The sequence below is a fragment of the Malus domestica genome, chromosome 16 (assembly GCF_042453785.1).
Source record: "Malus domestica chromosome 16, GDT2T_hap1".
NCBI lineage: Eukaryota > Viridiplantae > Streptophyta > Magnoliopsida > Rosales > Rosaceae > Malus > Malus domestica.
The window spans coordinates 19178724-19203867 of record NC_091676.1 but is presented as its reverse complement, the minus strand read 5'-3'; the positions used below and the strand labels follow the sequence as shown (position 1 = coordinate 19203867).

At 37.2% G+C, this 25144-nt stretch overlaps 2 protein-coding genes across 2 annotated transcripts; one reads left to right on the top strand and one right to left on the bottom strand.

The window, feature by feature from the left end:
* Positions 1-239: 239 nt before the first annotated feature.
* Positions 240-9955, bottom strand: LOC103453430 (TNF receptor-associated factor homolog 1a-like). Its single transcript, XM_029096117.2, has 13 exons — positions 9579-9955; positions 8540-8756; positions 7868-7979; positions 6995-7083; positions 6837-6905; positions 6618-6747; positions 6003-6161; positions 5327-5675; positions 4515-4627; positions 3512-3662; positions 2370-2839; positions 2079-2286; positions 240-1811 (listed from the first exon to the last, which is right to left on the bottom strand). The coding sequence occupies exons 2-13, from the start codon at positions 8715-8717 to the stop codon at positions 429-431; spliced, it is 3411 nt and encodes a 1136-aa protein (XP_028951950.2). The 5' UTR covers positions 8718-8756; positions 9579-9955; the 3' UTR covers positions 240-428.
* A 6640-nt stretch (positions 9956-16595) lies between these two features.
* On the top strand, positions 16596-21352 carry LOC114825431 (uncharacterized). The gene is made up of 8 exons (XM_070815995.1): positions 16596-16730; positions 17163-18160; positions 18219-18234; positions 18435-19367; positions 19506-19763; positions 19923-20209; positions 20611-21158; positions 21222-21352. Exons 1-8 carry the CDS (start codon positions 16596-16598, stop codon positions 21350-21352), a joined length of 3306 nt encoding a protein of 1101 aa, XP_070672096.1.
* Positions 21353-25144: the final 3792 nt, after the last annotated feature.

The window sequence follows — 25144 nt, the reverse complement described above, 5'->3', positions numbered from 1 at the left end:
TGTTTAAACCATGTACTCTTTTCAAAGGTTTATATTGTTCAAATCCGTTGTGGCTCTGCCGGAAATTGTGTGCCGGGAGCATGACGCACCCGAGAGGAGGAGGCACCTAGCGAATACGAGCTTGATACTTGGGGACATCACAGTAGTAAAAAACCTTCACTCAAAGCGGTAGGAGCATAAGTGTTAAGAGAAAAAATTTGAAGCCTGCTTCTTCAACCGAGAACCGAGAAACCCCAGCATATAAACCAAGCCTTCATTTCTAACTTAAGAAAAGGGTGGAAGAAACACTCTTTACAAAATGTTTTCTTATGAAAAAGATTACAACCTCACTCCAAATGTAATGACCCAGCAATTTCCTCGAATACATTATTACAACGGACAGTGACCCACTAGTTTGCGGGCAGGCTCCATCGTTCCTTCATTCTCTTTCACTGTTGTTTAGAAGGCCGGAATACAGTGTAACCATTCGCCCTGCATGCCATATTCGAATATTCTGGATTGTAGTATGGGTAACCATCAGGTCCTGTGTTCCTCATGCCAAGTTGAGATAGATCAGAACCAGCCATTGCCCACTGGTTTGGAACTAACCCATCAATTGGCCCATTCACATAAGGTAGCGAACCAGCTTGCGGAGTAAATTCCCTAAGTGGTTCGAAATGGCCCCCTAATGTGTAGCCCCTCTGGTACCCATCATCTTGGTAACTCCGTGTTCTCTCAAACCTACACGAGCTGGTTGCAGATCCCATGTCATTAGATATGCCCAAATCGCCAGGGTAAGAAAACTGCCGATTTAAGTGACTTGGCCCATTACCGGAGTGAAAGGCAGAGCTTCCTCTAGCTGCACCAAAGCCATGTTCATCATCAAGCAGATCATTGATGATATCAAGGTGTGGGAACTCATCTGCCGATACACCTTGGGTTTGGCGCCCAGATGTACAGGCTGGGAACTCAGTAGACAAGTGTTCCCTTTGCCCACCATGTAAAGGATGGAAGTAGTCGAAATTTTGATCATTAAGCAAGGAGGAGGGATCATAGTTCATGCCTTTGCTTGATTCCCGTTGACAATTATCCATCCACTGGGGTCCATTATGCAACACATCCCGCGTCACCATGCCAAACGGGAAGCCTGACTTAACTGGGCTTGGGTCCATCATATCAGAGCTCCGAGGTAAGAACATTGGAGCAGATACCAAGGCTGGTGACTGAGAGTATACTGGGGATGGGCTCACTCCCGAACTTGGGGAGTTAGTATGTGCGAGACCAGTTGAACCTGAAGCAACATGGTTACCTAGTATGGCATTTCTATAAGACTGGGGAACATAACTATGAGTTGCTGGCGATGGATCAGGCCCCAACCGGCCCACTGCACTTACTGAACGGGCAAGCTGAGGAGCAGTTTGAGCTTGAACTGTAGGCACAACAGTAGAAGTAGGCCTCGGACCAGGAACAAGAGGAGCACTGGAAGGCCTAGACATCACAGGCATTTGCTGTGCCATGGCTTTTTCAGCTGGTTTTGGAGTAGTAGGCTTCTGAGTATGAGGTTTGGACATGCCATTATTCTGCGGTGAAGTAGTCAAAGGTACCACTCTCTCAGTCTGTTGTGCACCAATTGAGGATCCTTTTCTAAGTGGAATAGATTCTACAACAGCACCACTCTGGCTCTCTGACTTTGGTGGACCATTCAGGGGCACATCTTTAGAAGGGCTTCCAGGAGAGGATGTTACTGCTGGTGTCTTGTCTTTCAAGGGTCTTTCTAAATCAACCCCATCATTGATACTCAATTTTTTCTGCAGAGATACAACTTCTTCCTCCTGTTATACACCACGTGCAAAAAAATTATGTCACTCATGGATAATAAAAAATAAAAATAAAAGAAATTGCAATTAATGCTGACAAGTTCAGGGTTTAGGGATAGCAAGGAATAATGAAAATATCGCAAATGCAAGAGGAAACATTGAGGACACTGACTTAAACAAATTATGGTGTTAAAAATACAAGTGATGGGCCAACAACAGCAACAAACTCTTCAAAACTAGGTGGACACCATAAAAATTCTACAGATAAAAAAAAATATCCACCTTCTTAACAACATGCTGCTCCAGCCATTTAATCCGATCCTGCAATGAGTGAACAGCAGGCTCTGACTCAAATGCACCCGCCTTACTACTACTTCCAGAAGCATCGTTCTGATATCCTGCATCCGCTACAGGCCCAGAAGGCTGACTTTCCGTCTCATTTGGCCAACTGTTCCCGTCACTTATTGCCTTGGGGAGTTGGTGTTTCCCCCTGCAATTTTGAATTCAGTACATTGATTAAGTGCCTTGTATAATCATCAAGTTCAGAGCATGATATGTAAGCTATATATTTACCTGCCAGGAGATTTCTGGTTTTTGTAGCTAGATAATGAGTTCCCCTTATATGACCCATTCATTACCACTGATGGGACAGAATCTGTAGAACATGTTGAGGAACTATCATCCATCACAGATTGACTCTTTATTTCAGTTACTCCGTTTTGCAAGGATGACAGTCCAGTAATACCACTGCTACTAGCTTCTGTGGGAGGATGGACTTCTGATGTGTCGGTATCCCAATTTATTGGACCAGCATCTCTGTCTTCAGAATCAAGCGGAGGTACTTCCGCAACACCATCCACTGAATCAGACACATCAGATACATCTTCCAGCGTATCTGGCTTTTCAAGTACAGGTTGTTCTTCATCCCGTGTGTAGTCTTTCATTTCTTCAGTAGGGTGTTCTTGTTTCTCTTGTGCTACTACATCGGGCCTTTCCTCCCTCCCTTTGTCCTTACCCTTCCGGTTGTTCTTTTTCTGTTTAGCCTGTAGAAAAGAAGCAAGGGAGGTGTGTGAACAATCAATGGGAAAAATAAGGAAACACTTTTAGCAAATGCAACCAATAACCCTTCCTTATTGCAGTGGTTTCAATTTCAACTAAGGTTAACAAAAAGGTAGCATCATATAATAGATTATAGTTTCCACCCTAGAGTGGGAAGAGAATTTTTTCAACTATCTAAAGGACCCAAATAGAAGATTAGAAGGTAAGATTAGTTAAAAATGGATCCCACGGGGCAGTCTCGTCTTCAAAGTGGCAATATATGAACAAAATGAAGCCAAAAGATAACATTGTTCAGAAAGACACGCACCCTATCCAGTATCCATGGAAATAGACTTGGCAACATTCCTAAACATATCCATTCCAATAAAGGCTACTAGAAAAACATTCAATTCCCATGAGGCTGCTTTTTCCCACATAGTAATCCTAAAAATTATTGTGCTACTAATTAACCATTTGGTGTTTTTGAATGAGAGGAAAGGAATTAATATGTCATCAACAAATACAGCATTTCAGCTGACAACTGTTGAGGCATATGGTGTTAGACTCACTACTGATTCACATTAATAGGCCAGTTCGGAATATCATAATCCTCTAAAACTACTCTGAAAAGTCGCATTTACATTCTAAACAAGATATTACATAGAACAGAATCAAACCTGTTTTTTCTTTGTCTTCTTTTCCTTTTCAGTAGCTCCTCGCTTTGCCTTCTGCTCACTTTCAGCCTGCCATGCTGCTTCTTCCTCACGGATGAGTTCCTCTTGCCTCTTCAATGCAACAGATTCATGATAAGCAACTTCAATTTTGTTGCTGCATGTAAATAGGACAAAGAATGGCACCATCAATAAGAATAGGCAAGTAAATATGAATATCACGTGACTGTTGAAAAGAGTGGTGTACAATTGGTTTTCATAGTCCAAATTCCGAAATTATCAACAATCATCCACCAAGGGAATATTCATAATCCAAAATGTAAATATTTGAATTCCACTAATAAAAAATTGCTAACTTCATTAGAACGCTAAATGCGCACTCTTAACCTGTTTTGAGGTAAAATAAGCCCAAAATGAAAAAGCACTGTTATTTTCACTAGGCAAAGATTCTAACTATGAAGCCATTCCACATTACCAAAGGAGATGGCATTAACTAGATAATATGCAATAATTTGCAAAAAAAATTACTAACAATGAAAATCCATATCTTACTTCTTAATGTGTACTCATAGTGCAGGATCCAAAAATCCCTTATCCTACGTGGGCGGGCGATGATCTAAATTACATCATTTTTAATTCCAGCCACAAGGCAGCAGCTTAGTTCAAAGTACTTGAATGAATCATTCTTCATAACACTACCTATTTCAATTTGTGTAGTATACCAGGAACCACAATCCTAAAAGAAACATGGCATGCCACGTCCTATGAAAGAAAATATATAAATGAAAATTTGATGATAGCACAATAATAAGGACCCATATCCATTACCAACCAAAATTCTCACTAACAGATAAAATCATAAACCATAAGTCTCCTACCATTTAGTATGAAACATACCCACAATATATATGTAGTAGAATTCGCAACTGATTCAAAATAAAGAAGGCCAAGGGACAATCTTCAAATATTACATAAACAAGAAAAGAATATATTAGGATTAATAGAACACCTGAAAATATGGGCAAGGACAAATATTTCTACAGTCCTACGACCCAATTCCGTAAGACGCCTTTCATCCCGCTCAATAGAATCTTTGTTGAAGTCCTCTCCAGAATTTCCATCCTGACAGAATAGCAGAATGATTGTTCAGAAATCATGCAGTTAAAAGAGTGGAAACTAAACAGATATTACACATCCTCACCAACAACTATAATATGTTCCTTATTTGCTACAAAACGTACTAAATTCCTATTCATATTAATTTTGCACTCCCTTGATGGCTAGAAGTGAGAATTTGATATGAAGAATCCTTCTAATCACTAAAACACCAACATCTATTGATCTTTGCATCTAATGATCTTTTCCCTTAGAATGAGTTTTGACTAGAACAACAAAAACCTTGAACAGTGAGTTAACCAGTCAGTGAACAGTGAACAGCGCTGCTAGATATCAAGATATACTAGACTACTAAAATGAATAATGGCATTCAATGTATCCAAATTTCCGATAGCAGTGAGGAGAAGCATAATTCAGGACGTGGGAATAAAGGGTATAGAGTTTCCTTTTATGGTCAGAAGTTAGAAAGAACTGTAAACCAAAAATCCTAGGTTGAAATGAACTTCTTGTTGTTAGACAAGTCTTTTCCTAACCGGATAATGATTTTCCAATATCCTGAACATAAACATAGCTGACAATATGAAATATCTACAAAAAAAAAAAAGGAATTGAATCCTTTATACCACACAACCAACAACCGAGATTTAAACGCGTCAGACCAACCAACCAAACATCATTGCTTAGTATAGGATGTTAGCTACTCACTTTTGTACGATTTTGAGGACCCTTCTCATCTTTTGGAGGTAATGGTTCCAAGGCAGCCCTCTCAAGTAGCATCAGAACATCATCCACCAATACAAACATATCTTTCTCTGCACGAACAATTGGCGCTCGCACTTCTTCAGTATCCAATAGTTTCACCTTACTTTTCTTGGACTTAGTTTGGCCTTCAAGAGCCTTTAAACCACTATACAATGAGTCCATTACCAACGTAGATGTAACTTCTTTCTCAATAAAAAAGTGCTTAACAACTACTTTCAGGACTGCATCCATCTTCTCCCTTGACATACGACGCCTAGCATTTTGTTCAATTCCCACCCAGAAGGAGCAGAAGCTGCGACCACATCAAAGGAAATGTTATCAAGAAATGAATTACATGTAACCACTAACCAAGTAACCAGTAAGTGAATAAATGTACAAACATATGCAGACATACATGCGTCCAAGAACACACATGAACCCAAGTGACCATGTTACTAAAAATCCAGCAGATAGCAAAAATTTCATTAAAGTCCTACCAAGTCACATTTACAAGAACCATGAAGCACGGTAAAGGTAAGCTCAAAACATTATGTCTTCCAAAATAGGGAATTGTATAGTTAACTCAGTCATGATCATTCCAAACAGTAACATGATAGAAGTTCCAAAATCAAAGACATACCTTGACCATCTAGCTTTATCCTCTATCAACTTTCCAAGTTTACTTCTTTTCTCTTCCACAAAACGACGGCAAATTTGCTCTACATTTGTCAAGTATACCCTAACAAGTTCTCTCCTATATTGACAATCAAGGCAGCGAAAGGGCCGGTCTGCTTTCTCCCTACAAAACAAGAAGCAAAGAATAGGAACACTTACAAAGACGAATAAATTCCATGCAAATGAAAACACCGAAAGCAACATGATAAATTGCCAAAACAATATTCAGCCACCAAAGGTCAAAATGTGAGTTTAAATGGGGAGCTTTATAGTAAAGCTGGATTTAAAAACAAAATAGGACAACATAAGAGGATGCACTTCAATATCAAAACAGAGGAAACATTAACTTACAAAAAACTATAAATAAAAAGTAAAAACTAGATAAATAAAAATCCATAAGAAGTGGATTCCCTTCAATAGACAAGATATAGTGCATTCTTAGCTATAACGTATCCTTGAATTTGCAAAACAAGTGGTTATGTTGAGACCTAACTATGATACTCTTTTTCTGATTATAAGTCAAAAATACAAGATTGATTCTTCAATAAATCAAATTATAGCTTAAACAATCATAGAGCACCTGATGACTTGGACTTGCGCCTTTATTATAAGAGTGTCAGCATCAATAAACCCATCTAATACTTTTGACAGCTCCATGAATTTTTTCCATCCCCAGTCGTGCTCTTTCTTCCAAAAGCGATGTAATGTATCTACAAAAGTTTTATGCGCACTCAAACTTGGTAATGGATAAATTAAGAACCCACTGGAACAAACAAAAAAAAATTATTAACCAACCAACCAGAATATTTCGACTTCTTAGGGTCTTTATTTACCACAGCTATAGTAAACTGAGCAAAATGGCTCCAACCTGGTAGACAGACAAACAAGAAATTCCATAATTATACCCCAAACATAATTGATAATCAAGATAATTCAACAAAGGAAATAATAACACACCTGGAAGAAGTTTGTCATGATTAGCTACACAAAGAAACAAAGAGAGATGGTTGCAAACATCACAACCCTGGGGATAGATCAAGATATACCTGCCACAACAAAAATTTCAAAACTAACTCATCTTATGATGACTGTTTGCCCAAGCCACATGCATCTATCAGTAAATATGCGCCAAACTTTAGGGGTAACTATGTCTCGTGGACATATACATTTCTCACACTGCAGCACTTATGCAACCCTTCAGAAATGAGTTCAGGCTACATTCCCTTGGTGGGTACAAAAGGAATCCTGAAGATGTACCCCCAATATGTTTGCAAAATAACCACCCATGATTGGAGCATTACATGGTATGTCAAATACATTCACTGTTAAGCATAAGGAAGAGGAAAAGCAGTCTGTAATAGTTCCACTAATTACTTAACTAATTATTCGTGGGTAGAGTCTTTGCATGTGTTGTGTGGAAAAAGGAGGACTCAATGATTATCAATTCGCCGAAGCCAAAAATTAAAAATACAGTACATGTTAAATAGTTACACAAATCTTTCAAACAGCCATTCTCTGTCCTACAAGCATTCAAATCACAACTTTACAGCAGCATGTGCATGTAAGAATTTTGTTCAAGGGGCATATCCTTCCCCTACATAAATAAATATTAAACAACAACAACAACAAAGCCTTATCCCACCAAGTGGGGTCGGGATGATTTGGTTTTGCCCCAACAACAAAGAAAATAAAAACTAACTGATGTCTATGAAAGAATACATGTCTCACCACATACACGGTGAATATGAACAATCTAAACAAGCAAACTAAGGTGATAGCATTTTTGTATGCTCAACATGCACAGAAATTAAGCATATTCAGAATTCATACCACTTGTAGCCGCCAACCTCAAAAGCATTACTACGAAGTTCCCTTTTGTTAATTTGAGAAAACTTCTCTATCTTCCACGTATATTTTCCATATAACTCTGATGGCTTTGGCCCTATAAAGTAAGAGGTTTGTGAACATTTAACAAATCATCCAAATAAAATTTGAGAGCAGAAACACTCACTAATAAATGACATGGGAAATGTAGAGTTTCTTATTTCTTACAATAGAATAAAGGAAGACTAAATTTTCAATCCATGGCGGAGTGAAAGGGTAATTAGAAATGAAATATACCAAAAGATGAATTAAACCTTTATATCAAATCAGAAATTTGGGAGGAAATGACATTATAAAACTGATACCATGCAGAGATGTGCAGTCAAAAGTAAAGTAAAATTATGCAAGGGCAGGTTTAATAAGATTTTGGAAAAAAAGAAACTGACTGAAGCCTGTGAAAGTATACTATGTTATTTCACATTTTCAAGTAAAATACATAAATGTATTTGGAAATAACAATATCATCTGTATAGTAGCTATAAAACATTGGTATCTAGATTTGGTATCTTTTTGATCCATTGATTCAAAATTTCCACAAGCCTGGTATTATTGAAAAAAAAATGGAATACACATTCTAACACACTAGGCAATTAGCATATGTAGTGCATAAAACAATACCACCGTCGTCGTCGTCATCAGAGTCCCAATAAGGGGGCGAAGTAGATGGGGTTCCATTTTCCACCTGCTCAGAGGACCGCCATTCTGCTAAGGCTTCCCCAGAGAGACAACGCTGCCCACTTGAAATCCCCTCTGTAGACCTTCCTGGTCCAGACTCTTCACTAGAAATCCCAGCCATTTTCCACTCCAAAACTCCTGTCCTCACACTTTTCCAACCCTGCTCACATGATAGGAGAAAAACAACCAACAAAGAAATTTATTCACATTAGGATTTCAACCAAAATTGCACGAACAGAAGCATGTGCACACTACAAGCAACTTTTCTTTTACTCAATTACACAATAATGCTTAAAGAGCCAATAAATAAAACAACAGACATCACAACTTTTGAATTTCAGGGGAGAAATGTTAACCAAATTCAAATTTAACAAACTGAATCACCCTTTCTGTCCTGTCTGGTTGCTAGCAAATGTGAGAAGACCGTAAAATTTAAAAAAAGAAAATCAATTTAATTGGGGCCTGACAAAACAAAAATCTCAGCTCAACTGATGGCTAAGAGGATGACAGTTTTACAGCAATCAAGACTTTAGGCAACATAAACGCAATAAATATTAAACTTAATCATAAATTTCCATGATTTTCTATGCAACCAAACAGCTTATCAGTTACCATTCCCTAAACCAAAAACCCACGTCCGAAATACCAAAAACCAATAAACCCTAAAATCGAAATTGCAAATACTTAAAGAAACCAAACTGAATTGAAACCAAACAGATTGAAAGCATGAAATTGCTAATCAAAAACCCTAAAAAGTCAGAACCATTTTGATGAACCCAATTGCAGGAAACTCAACCCAATTAAAAACCCACAAAAAACCGAACCAATCAAACTAAGATCGTGGATAATCAATCCCCTTCGACCGCGATCAAATAGAAACCCTATGGACCCTAGAGCGACGAAATTCAAAATAAAAATTACAGAAGGAACAGAAAACGGAATCTCGGAAACGATATCCAATAGATCGAATAGTGGTACGAACCTGCAACGAAGACTAGAGCTTATTCACAATGGCCAACGGAAGCCCTGAGATTCTAGAGAGAGAGAGAGAGGAAGAAAGAGAGAAAAAGAGAGATGGGTCGAAGAGCAGGAGAGAGAGAGAGAGAGAGAGAGAGAGAGAATTGGGCAAGGGCGGAACCCGAAAAAGAAAATCTAATTTTATTTAATTTAGATTTTTGGATTTTTCTTTTTATTGAATTTTGATTAATTATTTTTCTTTTTTTGGAAATGGAAATTTTACTTTTCTTTTTTCCCTCTGTTAATATGATTTTTTTTGTTTGTTTTGAGGAATTAATTTTAATTATTGAAATGTGAAAAATTAAAGGAATATATAATTGAGAAAACTAAAATTGATGGGGGTACAAATAAAAAGAAGGGGATGCAGGGTTACATAGGGTCGGTGACAAATGTGGGGGAGCACAACAGAGACTAGTTTTATTGGCCTTGCACCTTGTGGGGCCCATTTTATTCTTAAGATAACGAGGCCGTCTTAGGTTTAATTGCAGCTCCGGGTTTAACAGCATGGACTTTCTGGACGGTGTCTTACAATCAGGGTTGATTTGGGGTTGATTCAATTTTTTCAAAAACAGCATTTTTTTTTTTTTAAATAGGAACTTAATTGTGTTTGGTAAATAAAAAAATATTCTTTTCTTCAAAATCATAGGTCCAAAACAGCTGAAAGGAAACAACTATACACATGCTTTTGAATAAAAGCAAACAATTATTGAAGGCAAGTCGAATACCAATTAATGAAACTTTCATATTAACAATCCTATTCTTTTTTTGCTAAAAACAATTTTAGCACTATAGTTAACCAAACATTTACATGCTTCTTTTCAATTTTGACAAAAAAAAACATAGCAGAAGTAGTTTTGAAAAAAAAAAAACATAGCAATTCCAAACTAGCCCTAAGTTTGAAAAATAATTAATTACTATTATTTTTATGATAATTAAAATAAATAAAAACTGTATTTCTATTGGGTCATAATCATCATAAGAATATTGAACCTTAGACGTAATATGAGCACTCTTTTTGCGAAGGCACTAGGCTCCTCCTTCCTCGACGAAATTCGAGGAACAGGTTGCGATGACGGCCTTGAGCCACCATTCATTTGCGCCTAACGTCGTAGATTATTACAACATCTCTACTCTACATGAAACCTAGATTTACAACGAAATCCATACATTCCAAAATGATCGTAGGCCATGACCCTACACCCCACGCCACCACTTAACCTAGCCCAATATTGGGCTTAAGGGTTTCCATCTCAAGGTGGAGTTTTGGGATTTTTTGCCGACCAACCCATAATGGCTCTAAAGAGTTAAATTTAACTTGAAATAGAGAACATGATTAGAGATGCTCTAATGAGTTAAGATTAGAATACGTTTAAAACATGATTTCAATGTAAAAAAATAGTGGTTAGATTTTTTTTTTTTCCAAATATTTCCTTATGAGTATTATGATAAAAGTATGAGGTCTCTCAATTCATGAAGGTTTAATTAAGCCTCTTCAATACAATAATATTAGAGTTATTGTTACAAAGATGGCCCATAGGCCTACCAATGCCACAAATTTTCCTAGAAATAGTTAGACTTTATTGGAGCACATGTATCATGTACATTGAACTGAGTCAATCAAAGGCCTATAGTAATTGAACTAATTAATTTACCTAGTTGTATTCCTATATATTGTAACCTTTGATATCAATCAAAGGCCTATAGTAAATTATCTTAAGTCTTATTCTCTCCTAAGTCTTTTACATGGTTTCATTGCCTTCTAAATCTTCCACTGAAGTCTTCAATCTTCTTAGTTTTCTATCATCCATGGCCTCATTTACTTCTGCCTCTTCTTCCCCTTCCCTCCCACACCTTCCCAATATTAATACTGCCCATTTTGAAAAACTTAACCACACCAACTATTTGCTTTAGCTTCGTTAAATGAAGTTGTTCCTCATCAGACATGGCTTATGGAAATTTGTGATTGGCACTTATCATCCCCTTATTTCCCTCCTTAATGTTCCTGCTGATAAGGATCAACTCATCACTAAAGTTATGAATCTCGTTCATGAACTTTGGGTTCAATATAACCAGCTCACTATTTCCTAGCTCACCACCATCTTTACCAAGGAAATCTTCTCCCTCATTGTTGGTTGCAAAACTATTGAAAACGTTTGGGAGGCTTTTACAATCCATTTTGCCCATAAATCCTTTGCTAATGAAGCTCACATTCGAATCCAACTTCAATGTTATTCCGGTTCGTCTCCATTTTTGTGAAACTATTCCTCAATCAAGGCAGCCGATAAGTCATGAAAGGGTTTGTGTGAATAATGGAATGGTAAGCATTACTTATTTTAAAGTGTCCCAAGAGATACATAAGGGGCACCAAATTGTTGAAGAGTTTCTCCACACTGCAAAGTCGTTTTCTTACTCCCTTGCCTCTATTGGTGAACCTATCTCATCCTCCAACAAAGATTTGGTCTTACCAGTCCTTCGCGGTCTTGATCGGGACTACATCATGTTACACACATCGATCCTCAACACTCATCATCTCCCTTACTTATCAGAACTTCGCATTTTTACCTTCAAGTCCACATTCCCTCATTTTTAACTCTCATCCAACCTACTCTCATCTCAAAAAAACTTTGTTGCTTTTGCTTTCCTCTTATCAGGCTTACGCATAACACAAACTAATGAGTCGTTCTATTCCTTGTGTCTTCATAAGTTATAACTTCTACCACAAGGCTATCATTGTCTTGATACATCTACTAGTTATGTCTATGTCTCACGTCATGTTTACTTAACGAAAATTATATTCCTTATAGTGATTTGTAGGTACATGCTTCTTCATCGATAGTCCCATTTAACATCACTCATTTATCTCATGCATCGACCCCCTAGGGCCTTTATCTGTCTCTGTTCTGGCCCAAGCCTATTCAAGCCCAGTCTTGGCTCTAACTCATGTCAACCGCCCAAACTCTGTAGCCTTATCTTTTACCACCTCAGTTGTTGTAACAGCATTTCTCAACATCTACATCACACTGGATTTTGTCCCTCATAACTCTAGATCCATCTCTTCTGCCTATTTGCCTCTACCTCTTAAATTAGGCTAGCGCAATCATTAGATCAACCCCCTATAACACATGCTCCTCCACAACTATCACCACTCACCCAATGGTCACACGCATTTAGGAAGGCATCACTCAACTAAAAATTTATTTTTATGGCACCGTGTGGTACCCTCTTCCTCGTGCTGTTCTTACCATACTTGATTCTGTTGAACAAACATATTTTTCGCAAGTCTCCAAGCATTTTGAATGACGTGCTACTATGACAGAAGAGATCAACGCCCTCCTAAAAATGGACATTATAGTCTTGTTCATTTATTCCGATCAGAATACAGTTGGTTGTAAATGGTTTTTCATTTTAAAAGAAAATATGACGACTCCATTGACTGCTACAAAGCTTGCCTTGTTGCTAAGAGTTTCTAGCAATGCCCTGGCATATTATGGTGAAACATTTAGCCTGGTTGTCGAATTGACCACCTTTTGCACCGTCTACCTCTCATGGTTAGTTTCTTCGTCAAATTGATATGAAGAATACCTTCATTCATGGCTACTTGATAAGCTCATATTTATATATATTTTACATCAAATTCACTTGTCTTTTCTTAGTTAGTTCCTTATATTTTTGAACTATTTACTTTGTTTTTGTGTTTTGTAGGATTTGTCAAGCAAATAAAAGAAAAATAGCACAAGTGGGATTTTAAGTAACAAATTCGTCAAAAAAAAAAAGAAAAAAAAAGTATACAAAGCAAATAAAAAGTTTTTTTTCAATTTAGGGGTGTGGTTGGAGGTATTAGTAGAGTGGTTGGAGAGCTTGAGTTCTTGTAAATCTCAACAAGAGAATTGCTTGCAATATAGCTTGGAACTTGTGTTTACCTATCATTTCATTTCTATAACCCTCTTCCTAAGCCTCATTACAACCAATAAAAGTCCTCTTGATTTAAGTTTTGCAATTATGATTGTAGAGATGAGATCTTTATGCAAGCTTATGGTAGATCTTTCACATCTGATTCTTTGAGCGAAACACGTTAAACTAAACATATGTGTGATTGAGTGTATGTCCCGTGAGAATATCACTAGTTAGCATGTGGTGTTTAAAAAAAAAAAAACTTGAAATTGCATTAGCATGGCTATTACACACACTACACTTCATGAATGATTAAAAAGTTACTGCTAACATTTGAATAAGGAAGATGAGCTTGGATTAGCTTGTTTGGTGCTAGCTAAGGTTCTTGATGATTTGTTTTCTTGAATGAAATTCTATGAGGGTCACATAGGAGGAAGCTATTGTTTTTCATGTTGCTACTTTTTCATATTTTCTTCGTTTTGCTCGAGGACTAGCAAAAGCTAAGTGTGGGGGTATTTGATAAGCTCATATTTATATATATTTTACATCAAATTCACTTGTCTTTTCTTAGTTAGTTCCTTATATTTTTGAGCTATTTACTTTGTTTTTGTGTTTTGTAGGATTTGTCAAGCAAATAAAAGAAAAATAGCACAAGTGGGATTTTAAGTAACAAATTCGTCAAAACTGCCTGTGCAGGTCAGCTGACTTTGGAAGCAAGTTGGGAACAACTCAGAATGAATTAGAGAATGAGCCTTATATTCATGGAAAGCTACGGATGTCTATTTTCTGGAGCATTTCACGGATTGTTAATATCGTTTTTCTAGGAGAAGTTATGGCCGTTTTAACACTGAAAGGTTTCCAAGACGCTGAGCAGTTTGTAACTGCATTGAAGGCAATATATCCAATAAAACTAGCAGCCAAAACTGATGCAGCCAAGAACAAGTCAGCTGACACCTCTTCAAATATCAGATGAAATGGAATTAAAGATGAGGATTAAGTGGGAGTAATTGGCATAAAGGTTGCCCAAAAAGTTACAATTGTTTTACCATTTCCTCTCCCTTATTGTCATCACTAAATGGCTGTTAGTGGGGTGAGTTATGGAGCAGAAATGGGGCAGCAAGCATGGGCATAAAGGCTGCAAGTTGCAGCAGCAAAAGAGAGTTCTTTAGAGGAAAAAAAATAGAAAAAAAGGAAGGAAAGGAAGGAAAAAAGGCAAGGCCGCTGCGTTGAGAAAGGAAGGAAAGGAAGGAGGAAATCTTGGCATTCTCTTCTCTCGGTTTTATCTTCTCAAACTCATGTTTTTCTTTTGGTTTATTTTGAGAACTATGTGCAACTAATTTTTTAGAAGTTAGGGGCTGTTTTGAAGCCCCGAATATGATTGCAATTTTGTTATGATATTTCGTTGAATTACTTTTATGAATGGATGAAACTTGATTCACTACTTGTCTCATTGATGAATTCTTTATTTGTTTTCTATGGATGCATACGTAGTAAGCATATCTAGGATTCTAATGCTATGAATATGTGTGTGCCTGCCCTTGTCGAATGAGGACCTACATATGTTCTAAAGTAGTACTTGTTAATTGCGATTAACATGTGAACCAATTTCTAGGATAAGTAAGACAACGCCAATACTTACGATGCCTTGTGATGACTCAAACTCTTTTCGTTCTTAATGATTTCTACTTGTTAAATCTATGAACACGCCATTCTAGATTGCATGCTAGGGACTAAGTTAAGTTGAAAACGCCATTTTCTTAACATACTACGCAAGAAAGAGTAATAGGTTGAGTTCTAACATTGAGCCAACCTGAGCATCTTCATCCAGAAATAAAATAAATTTGAATGAAACATAACATGTTTGCATGATTATTTGGTGGTGGATAGCAATACCCCTAACTCGTTTTTCTTAATTTGTGAACTACTTAAAATTTGTTTCTGTCCTGTTTTTGTTCGATTTAATTTAAATAGCAAATCAACTCCAAAAATCTCAAACATTTGTGTGAGTGTAGCTTTCTGTGTCTAGTATCTGCATATAAAATTTCGTAGACTTTAGATAAGTATAAGTCGGTTTAATAATTACTTTTCGGTGGCTGGTCAGTAGGGACAGCAACGCAGTTTTTGTGACATTTTAGATAGTTAGATAAAACAATCTTCTGCGGGAAAGACCCTTATTTTCATATGCTACAATTGACAAATCTTAGTGTTAATAAGGAAAATCAATAGGACATTTGTGTGCTACTTTGTGGTGTGCTTTTAATCCTATCAAATTTTTGGCGCCGTGTCGCGGGGTATTGTTATTTCTAATTACTTATTTTTCTGTTGTTTTCTTTTCTTGTCTCATTAGTGTTTTTGTTTTTGTTTTTATTTCAGGTACTCTTCGTAGTATATGCATACTCGAAGGTCCAAGAGCATTGATCTAGCTTCGTACGATCCTGAGCTTGAACGAACACTTCGAAAGCTTCAGAGAAAAATCAAGCTGAAGCGTGCATCGGTGTCCTTACCACCATCTTCTCCACTACAATTGAGTTCTGAAAAGGAGGAAGAACCACAAGAAGGCATGGCTGATAACTGTACTTTGAGGGAGTTGGCAATGCCGAATACGGATCAACAACCATTGTGCATCACCTATCCAAATGCAGACGGAGGATTTGAGCTCAAGTCCGGCATGATTCACTACTTGCCTAAATTCCATGGCTTCTCAATAGAGGATGCCAACAAGCATCTCATGGAGTTTCACGTGGTATGCGCGGGAATGAAACCAGCAAATGTGGATGAGGAGCAAGTCAAGTTGAGGGTATTCCCATTTACATTAGAAGCCAAGGCAAAGGAGTGGCTTTACAATTTACCTCCGGGATCAATGAACACATGAAACCAGGTGAAGCAAGCATTTTTGGAGCAATATTTTTCGGCCACAAAAGCTGCAAGCATAAGGAAGGACATATGTGCAATCCGACAACAACATGGAGAACCCTTTGGAAATTACTATGAGCGATTCATACATTTGGTTGCATCTTGTCCTAATCATCAAATTTCAGAGCATCTTTTAATACAATATTTTTATGAAGGATTGTGTGGTACTGATCGTGTAATGCTTGATGCAGCAAGTGGAGGAGCATTCATGGACAAGACACCAACTAATGCTAAGGCATTGCTAAAGAACATTGCTAGCAACACACGACAATTTGGAGGGAGAGATGAGCTACCTCTTAAGAAAGTTAACGAGGTAAGTGCTAACTCTAGTATTGAATTACAATTAGCTAACTTGACTAATCTTGTGCAACATGTTATGGTGGCTCCAAAACAGGTGTGCGGTGTATGTTCAATGATGGGACATGCCACGGACATGTGCCCTTCGTTGATAGATCAAGGTGGTCTTGAGCAAGCTAATGCGTTATGAGGATTTCAAGGGCAACAAAGGCAAAAGTATGATCTATATTCCAACAACTATAACGTAGGATGGCGCGATCATCCACACTTAAAGTGGAACAATCAAGACAATGGACAACAATCTGTTCCCAACAACTATAACCGTCCGTCTGGCTTCTTTCAAGCAAGACCGCATGCACCATTTCAGCCTCAACAACAACAAGCTCCAAGTAAGTCTCTTGAGGATTTAATTGCTTCTCTAGCTAACTCTACTCAATCTCATCAACAGAAAATAAACAAAGCAATTGAAAACCTTGAGCGCCAAATGAGTCAGTTAGCAAGTTTGATGGGGCAACAACACCAACCAAGAAGGTTGCCTAGCCAAACCGTGGTGAATCCAAATGCGGAGCAGATGAATGTTGTGACTTTAAGGAGTGGAAAAGAAGTTTTTGAGCAGTCGAGGATGCAAAAGAGGACTAGAAAATACACAATTGAACAAGGTGAGCTACAAACCAAGAATCTTGAGCAAGATGAGGCTTCAACAGAAACTGAAAAGTCTCCTAAAGATACAGAATTGAACAAAAAAGATTATGATAAGGTAAGTAAAGAAGTTCAAAATTCATTTAACTCATGTGTCTCTGTTCCTTTTCCTTATAGGTTTATGAAGTCTAAGAAAGAGCAAACTGATAAGGAAATCTTGGATACTTTTCAAAAAGTCCAAGTGAACTTACCTCTTTTAGATGCCATAAAACAAGTTCCCAAGTATGCAAAGTTCCTTAAAGAGCTTTGTACGAACAAGAGGAGATTCAATGATCAAGAAACTGTGGCATTGAGCGAGGAAGTATCAGCTGTTTTGCAGAGAAAGTTGCCACCGAAGTTGAAAGATGCCGGTAGCTTTACCATTCCATGTGTAATTGGAGGGAAAGAGTTTGGGAGAGCATTGTGTGATTTGGGGGCATCCATCAATCTGATGCCATATTCAGTGTATAGGTCATTGAACCTTGGAGACTTGAAGGAAACAAAGGTAGTAATCCAGTTGGCAGATCGTTCAAATAGATATCCCAAAGGCCTATTGGAGGATGTACTTGTGCAAGTGAATGAGCTCATTTTTCCCGCTGACTTTTTTGTTCTTGAGATGGAACACGACCCTATGCCTACTGCACTTCCTCTTATATTGGGAAGACCATTCCTTAGAACGGCACGTACGAAGATTGATGTCTACGATAGTACCTTAACCATGGAAATTGATGGGGAAAGCATCAAGTTCAGAATCTTCAATGCTATGAGGTATCCTAGTGAATTAGAATCTTGTTTATCTCTTGATGTGTTTGACTATTTTGTGCAGGATTGTTTTAATGAAGGTATGGGACAAGATAATTTAGAAAAGGCGTTAGTGCATAGCATTACACATGGAAATTTTAATTATTCAGAGCACATTGAAGAAGAATTAATCTAAACAGTGGCCTCTCTTGAGTCTTTTTCGCCAATTTGTGGTAAGTGTTCTTCCTATTTTATTTCTCTTCCTACTTCTAACGAAAAAACTCTTCCTTCTGTGATTCAGGCACCTAAATTGGAGCTTAAACCGATCCCTGAACATCTGAAGTATGCATTTTTTGGAGAGGATGAAACATTACCGGTTATCATATCATCACAACTCACAGTAGAAGAGGGGGATAAACTGATCCGGGTATTGAAGGATCACAAAACTGCCATAGCTTGGAGCATTGCAGATATCAAAGGTATAAATCCAGCTACATGTATGCATAGGATTCTGTTGGAGGAAGGTGCAAAACCAACAAGGGAAGCTCAACGTCGTTTGAACCCACTTATGATGGAGGTTGTCAAGAAAGAGGTTATCAAACTTCTTGATGTTGGCATCATATATCCTATTTCGGACAGCAAGTGGGTGAGCCCTATTCAAGTAGTTCCGAAGCGATCCGGAGTCACAATTGTTAAGAATGAAGCTAGTGAGCTAGTGCCTACACGTGTGCAAAATAGTTGGCGAGTCTGTATAGATTATCGGAAGATAAATAACACCACACGCAAGGATCACTTTCCAGTCCCATTCATAGATCAAATGTTAGAAAGGTTAGCTGATCATTCTCATTATTGCTTTCTTGATGGCTATTCTGGATATAATCAGATTGCAGTTGCTCCGGAGGATCAAGAAAAGACGACTTTCACATGTCCATTTGGCACATTTGCATACCGGAGGATGCCGTTTGGACTTTGCAACGCTCCCGCCACATTTCAAAGGTGTATGGTAAGTATATTTTCTGATATGATTGAGAAAATAATTGAAGTGTTCATGGATGATTTTTCAGTTTATGGTGATTCTTTTGATACATGTCTACATAATCTGTCCCTAGTTTTAAAACGTTGTCAAGAAACTAATCTGGTGTTAAATTGGGGAAAATGCCATTTCATGGTTTCGCATGGATTAGTTCTAGGGCATATCATATCTGAAAAGGGAATTGAAGTTGATAAATCTAAAGTATAACTTGTTAGTTCTTTACCCATCCCTACTACTGTTAGGGAGGTTTGTTCTTTTCTTGGACATACAGGTTTCTACCGTAGGTTTATGAAGGACTTCTCAATGATTTCTAGACCCTTGTGCTGTTTACTTCAAAAGGATGTAACATTTGATATGAATGAAGAGTGTGTGGTAGCATTCAACAAGCTTAAGGAGTTGTTATCCACGGCTCATGTGATCATGCCACCAGATTGGAGTTTACCTTTTGAGTTGATGTGTGATGCTTCAGACTATGCTGTTGGTGCAGTTCTAGGGCAGCGTGTCAACAAAGTGCCATATGTCATCTATTATGCATCTCGAACACTCAATGATGCACAATTGAATTATTCAACAACAGAGAAGGAGCTTCTAGCTGTTGTATTTGCTTTAGAAAAATTTAGATCTTATCTGATTGGGACTAAAGTTATTGTGTTTTCTGACCATGCAGCTTTGAAATATCTACTCACAAAAAAAGATGCAAAACCGCGACTTATTCGATGAATACTTCTGCTTCAAGAGTTTGACTTGGAGATCAAGGATAAAAAAGGGAGTGAGAATGTTGTAGCAAATCATCTTAGCCAACTTGTGCATTCAAACACAGAGGAATATCTCATCCCTTTACGTGAAAGTTTTCCAGATGAGCAACTGTTTTCATTAAAGATTACTGACCCTTGGTATGCAGATATTATCAATTACAAGGTCATCAAAAGGATTCCAGATGATTTTACACGTGCTCAAAAAGATAAACTTGTCAAAACCGCCAAATACTACGAGTGGGATGATCCTTATTTGTTGAAATATTGCACTGATCAATTGATTAGAAGGTGTGTCCCCGAATCTGAGTTTAAATCTATTCTAACTTTTTGTCATTCTTATACATGTGGTGGCCATTTTGGAGCAAAGAGGACAACTCTTAAGGTGTTAGAGAGTGGTTTTTATTGGCCTAGTTTGTTTAAGGATGCGTACGAGTTTTGTGCAACATGTGATCGTTGTCAACGAACGGGTAACTTGGGCCCAAGAAATCAATTGCCACAAACCCCTATTTTGGTTGTTGAGATCTTTGATGTGTGGGGCATTGATTTCATGGGACCTTTTCCATCTTTAAATGGTTTTCTTTACATTTTATTGGTTGTGATTATGTTTCTAAATGGGTGGAAGCGAAAGCCACCAAAACTAATGATTCAAAAGTTGTTTCAGATTTTATTAAGACTAACATCTTTGCAAGATTTGGAACACCTAAAGCAATCATCAGCGATGAAGGGAGTCACTTTTGCAATCGAACATTTGAAGCATTGCTTAGGAAGTACAATGTCACACATAAGGTGTCTACACCTTATCATCCGCAAACTAGTGGTCAAGCAGAAGTATCAAACCGTGAGGTGAAGCAAATTTTGGAGAAAATTGTGAGTCCCAGTAGGAAGGATTGGAGCATGCACTTAAACGATGCATTGTGGGCTTATAGGACTGCTTATAAGACTCCTATTGGAATGTCCCCATTTCGGTTAGTTTATGGGAAACCATGCCGTCTTCCAGTAGAGTTAGAACACAAAGCTTATTGGGCGATCAAAGCCTACAACATGGACATGAGTGTTGCCAGACAGCATAGAAAACTTCAATTGAATGAGTTAAATGAAATCTGGAATGATGCATACGAGTCTAGTCGAATATACAATGAGAAATCAAAGGCATTTCATGACAAGATGATATCAAGGAAGAGCTTTTCCATAGGACAAAAAGTTCTTCTATTTAATTCTCGCCTTCGATTATTTCCAGGTAAACTTCGTTCTCGATGGGTTGGTCCATTTGTTATAACTAATATTTTTCCTCATGGTGCAGTGGAAATCCAAAGTGCAAAGACCGAAAACATGTTCAAAGTGAATGGGCATAGACTCAAGCCATATTATGAGTCTTTTGCGGAGCATGATGTGGAGGTTGCACCCCTCCAAGAACCATCTCCCCTTGGATGATTACTCTTAGTACCGTCCGGCTGCGGACATAAAAGCAAGCGCTTATTGGGAGGCAACCCAATGTTTCTAATCATTGTCTTTTTATGTCATTTTCAATTTTTAGTTTGCTTTTTCTGAATTTTCTTGCGTGCTAAGCTGAATTATTTCTTTTCTTTGTAGGAAAATTTGATCGTGCCCACCATTGGAGTTGATTGTAGAATTGGAGTTTAGGGGTCACTGCTTGATTTTACTGCAAATTGGGGAAGTTTTCAGTCCAAATGCTTTATTTTGTTTATTATTATTTATTTTTATTTTTATTTTCATTTTCTGACATTGAGGACAATGTCAAGTTTAGGTTTGGGGGTAAGGATCTAAAAAATGACCAAATTGAAAATGTTCATCCCTTTGACTAAGAATTGGTTTGATTTGTTTCCTTGTTGTTGCTTTTTGTTTTCTTAATTGGTTTTGGTTACTCTAAAAAATAAACCCAAAAAAAAAAAATTTAAAAAAATGTGAAAATCAAAAAAATATTGTCTTATTTTCTTTATCGCTTTGAATTAGATTTTTGTTAGTTTCCCGACCCAATGATATAATTGGATTGAATTTGAACTACAGGGATCAAGAATTTAATAAGCATGTGTTGTGTGAAATTCCTTATTCTCTTGTTAGCCTTGTACATGTTTAATCATCTTTGAAAAACCAAATGCACATAGCCTTGTTGATGTGAAACTAAAGTATGACTTAAAACTTCGCATGTGAATATAGTGACCATTACAACCTATGTGAGTTTTTGAGCCTATTGAAAGTGTGTGCATTTTTCATACACTGATATTCTTTCATGTGTGATGAACTTATGTGACTTACATCTCTAGAACTTGCGTAACGATCTTTCGAAATGTTTGTCATTTGATTGCATGAACTTGAAAAGGATAGAGGCATTAGGTTTATCACCATGGCCCAAATAAGCATGTTTCCAAAAGAAAAATAATATCATTAGATTGCCAATTTGAGCCGTATATGTTGAGCCTTTTATTTCTTATCACCAAATATGTCTATCCTTATACCTTAAACATTTTTCCTTACCCTTTCCAAGCTAGCTAGTGAGCAATGTGAGATTGTCTTATGAGAAATGTTTGTGAAGTACTTTGAAGGAGTTTGGAAAAAGAATAAGTGGGGGGGTATTTCATGTTTGTATTTAGTTATGTGCAAAATTGGTTCAAAAAACTAAAAAAAGAAAAAGAAAAAAAAAAGTATACAAAGCAAATAAAAAGTTTTTTTTCAGTTTAGGGGTGTGCTTGGAGGTATTAGTAGAGTGGTTGGAGAGCTTGAGTTCTTGTAAATCTCAACAAGAGAATTGCTTGCAATATAGCTTGGAACTTGTGTTTACCTATCCTTTCATTTCTATAACCCTCTTCCTAAGCCTCATTACAACCAATAAAAGTCCTCTTGATTTAAGTTTTGCAATTATGATTGTAGAGATGAGATCTTTATGCAAGCTTATGGTAGATCTTTCACATCTGATTCTTTGAGCGAAACACGTTAAACTAAACATATGTATGATTGAGTGTATGTCCCGTGAGAAGATCACTAGTTAGCATGTGGTGTTTTTAAAAAAAAAAAAACTTGAAATTGCATTAGCATGACTATTACACACACTACACTTCATGGATGATTAAAAAGTTACTGCTAACATTTGAATTAGGAAGATGAGCTTGGATTAGCTTGTTTGGTGCTAGCTAAGGTTCTTGATGATTTGTTTTCTTGAATGAAATTCTATGAGGGTCACATAGGAGGAAGCTATTGTTTTTCATGTTGCTACTTTGTCATATTTTCTTCGTTTTGCTCGAGGACTAGCAAAAGCTAAGTGTGGGGGTATTTGATAAGCTCATATTTATATATATTTTACATCAAATTCACTTGTCTTTTCTTAGTTAAATCCTTATATTTTTGAGCTATTTACTTTGTTTTTGTGTTTTGTAGGATTTGTCAAGCAAATAAAAGAAAAATAGCACAAGTGGGATTTTAAGTAACAAATTCGTCAAAACTGCCTGTGCAGGTCAGCTGACTTTGGAAGCAAGTTGCGAACAGCTTAGAATGAATTAGAAAATGAGCCTTATATGCTTGGAAAGCTACGGATGTCCATTTTCTGGAGCATTTCGCGGATTGTTAATATCGTTTTTCTAGAAGAAGTTATGGCCGTTTTAACACTGAAAGGTTTTCAAGACGCTGAGCAGTTTGTAACTGCATTGAAGGCAATATATCCAATAAAACTAGCAGCCAAAACTGATGCAGCCAAGAACAAACCAGCTGACACCTCTTCAAATATCAGATGAAATGGAATTAAAGATGAGGATTAAGTGGGAGTAATTGGCAAAAGGTTGCCCAAAAAGTTACAATTGTTTTACCATTTCCTCTCACTTATTGTCATTACTAAATGGCTGTTAGTGGGGTGAGTTATGGAGCAGAAATGGGGCAGCAAGCATGGGCATAAAGGCTGCAGGTTGCAGCAGCAAAAGAGAGTTCTTTAGAGGAAAAAAAAATTGAAAAAAAAAGGCAAGGCTGCTGCGTTGAGAAAGGAAGGAAAGGAAGGAGGAAATCTTGGCATTCTCTTCTCTCGGTTTTATCTTCTCAAACTCATGTCTTTCTTTTGGTTTATATTGAGAACTATGTGTAACTAATTTTTTAGAAGTTAGGGGCTGTTTTGAAGCCCCGAATATGATTGCAATTTTGTTATGATATTTCATTGAATTACTTTTATGAATGGATGAAACTTGGTTTACTACTTGTCTCATTGATGAATTCTTTATTTGTTTTCTATGGATGCATACGTAGTAAGCATATCTAGGATTCTAATGCTATGAATATGTGTGTGTCTGCCCTTGTCGAATGAGGACCTACATATGTTCTAAAGTAGTACTTGTTAATTGCGATTAACATGTGAACCAATTTCTAGGATAAGTAAGACAACGCCAGTACTTACGATGCCTTGTGATGACTCAAACTCTTTTCGTTCTTAATGATTTCTACTTGTTAAATCTATGAACACGTCATTCTAGATTGCATGCTAGGGACTAAGTTAAGTTGAAAACGTCATTCTCTTAACATACTATGTAAGAAAGAGTAATAGGTTGAGTTCTAACATTGAGCCAACTTGAGCATCTTCATCCGGAAATAAAAGAAATTTGAATGAAACATAACATGTTTGCATGATTATTTGGTGGTAGATAGCAATACCCCTAACTCGTTTTTCTTAATTTGTGAACTACTTAAAATTTGTTTCTATTCTGTTTTTGTTCGATTTAATTTAAATAGCAAATCAACTCCAAAAATCTCAAACATTTGTGTGAGTGTAGCTTTCTGTGTCTAGTATCTGCATATAAAATTTCGTAGACTTTAGATAAGTATAAGTCAGTCTAATAATTATATTTTTGGTGGCTGGTCAGTAGGGACAGCAACCCAGTTTTTGTGACATTTTAGGTAGTTAGATAAAACAATCTTCTGCGGGAAAGACCCTTATTTTCATATGCTACAATTGACAAATCTTAGTGTTAATAAGGAAAATCAATAGGACATTTGTGTGCTACTTTGTGGTGTGCTTTTAATCCTATCACTACTTATAGGAAGATGTCTTTATGACTCAACCTCAAGTGTTCGTTGATTCGACTCGGCACATGTGCGTCATTTATGCAAGTCCCTCTATGTTCTTAAGCAAGCTCATCATGCATGGTTCACTCATATTAGCTTATTTCTTTTCTCTATTAGATTCCTTCAAAGCCAAGCTGACAATTTCCTATTTATTTTTCGACATGGCTC

Coding starts and splice junctions, on each gene's coding strand:
- LOC103453430 (XM_029096117.2), bottom strand. CDS start 8,717: ATGGCTGGGATTTCTAGTGAAGAGTCTGGACCAGGAAGGTCTACAGAG. Junction 7,980..8,539: donor TGATGACGACGACGACGGTG/GTATTGTTTTAT, acceptor CTTACTTTATAG/GGCCAAAGCCATCAGAGTTA. Junction 6,162..6,617: donor GCGCAAGTCCAAGTCATCAG/GTGCTCTATGAT, acceptor CTTGTTTTGTAG/GGAGAAAGCAGACCGGCCCT.
- LOC114825431 (XM_070815995.1), top strand. CDS start 16,596: ATGCTTGATGCAGCAAGTGGAGGAGCATTCATGGACAAGACACCAACT. Junction 19,764..19,922: donor AGAAGGAGCTTCTAGCTGTT/GTATTTGCTTTA, acceptor TTGGAGATCAAG/GATAAAAAAGGGAGTGAGAA. Junction 20,210..20,610: donor ACTGATCAATTGATTAGAAG/GTGTGTCCCCGA, acceptor CATCTTTGCAAG/ATTTGGAACACCTAAAGCAA.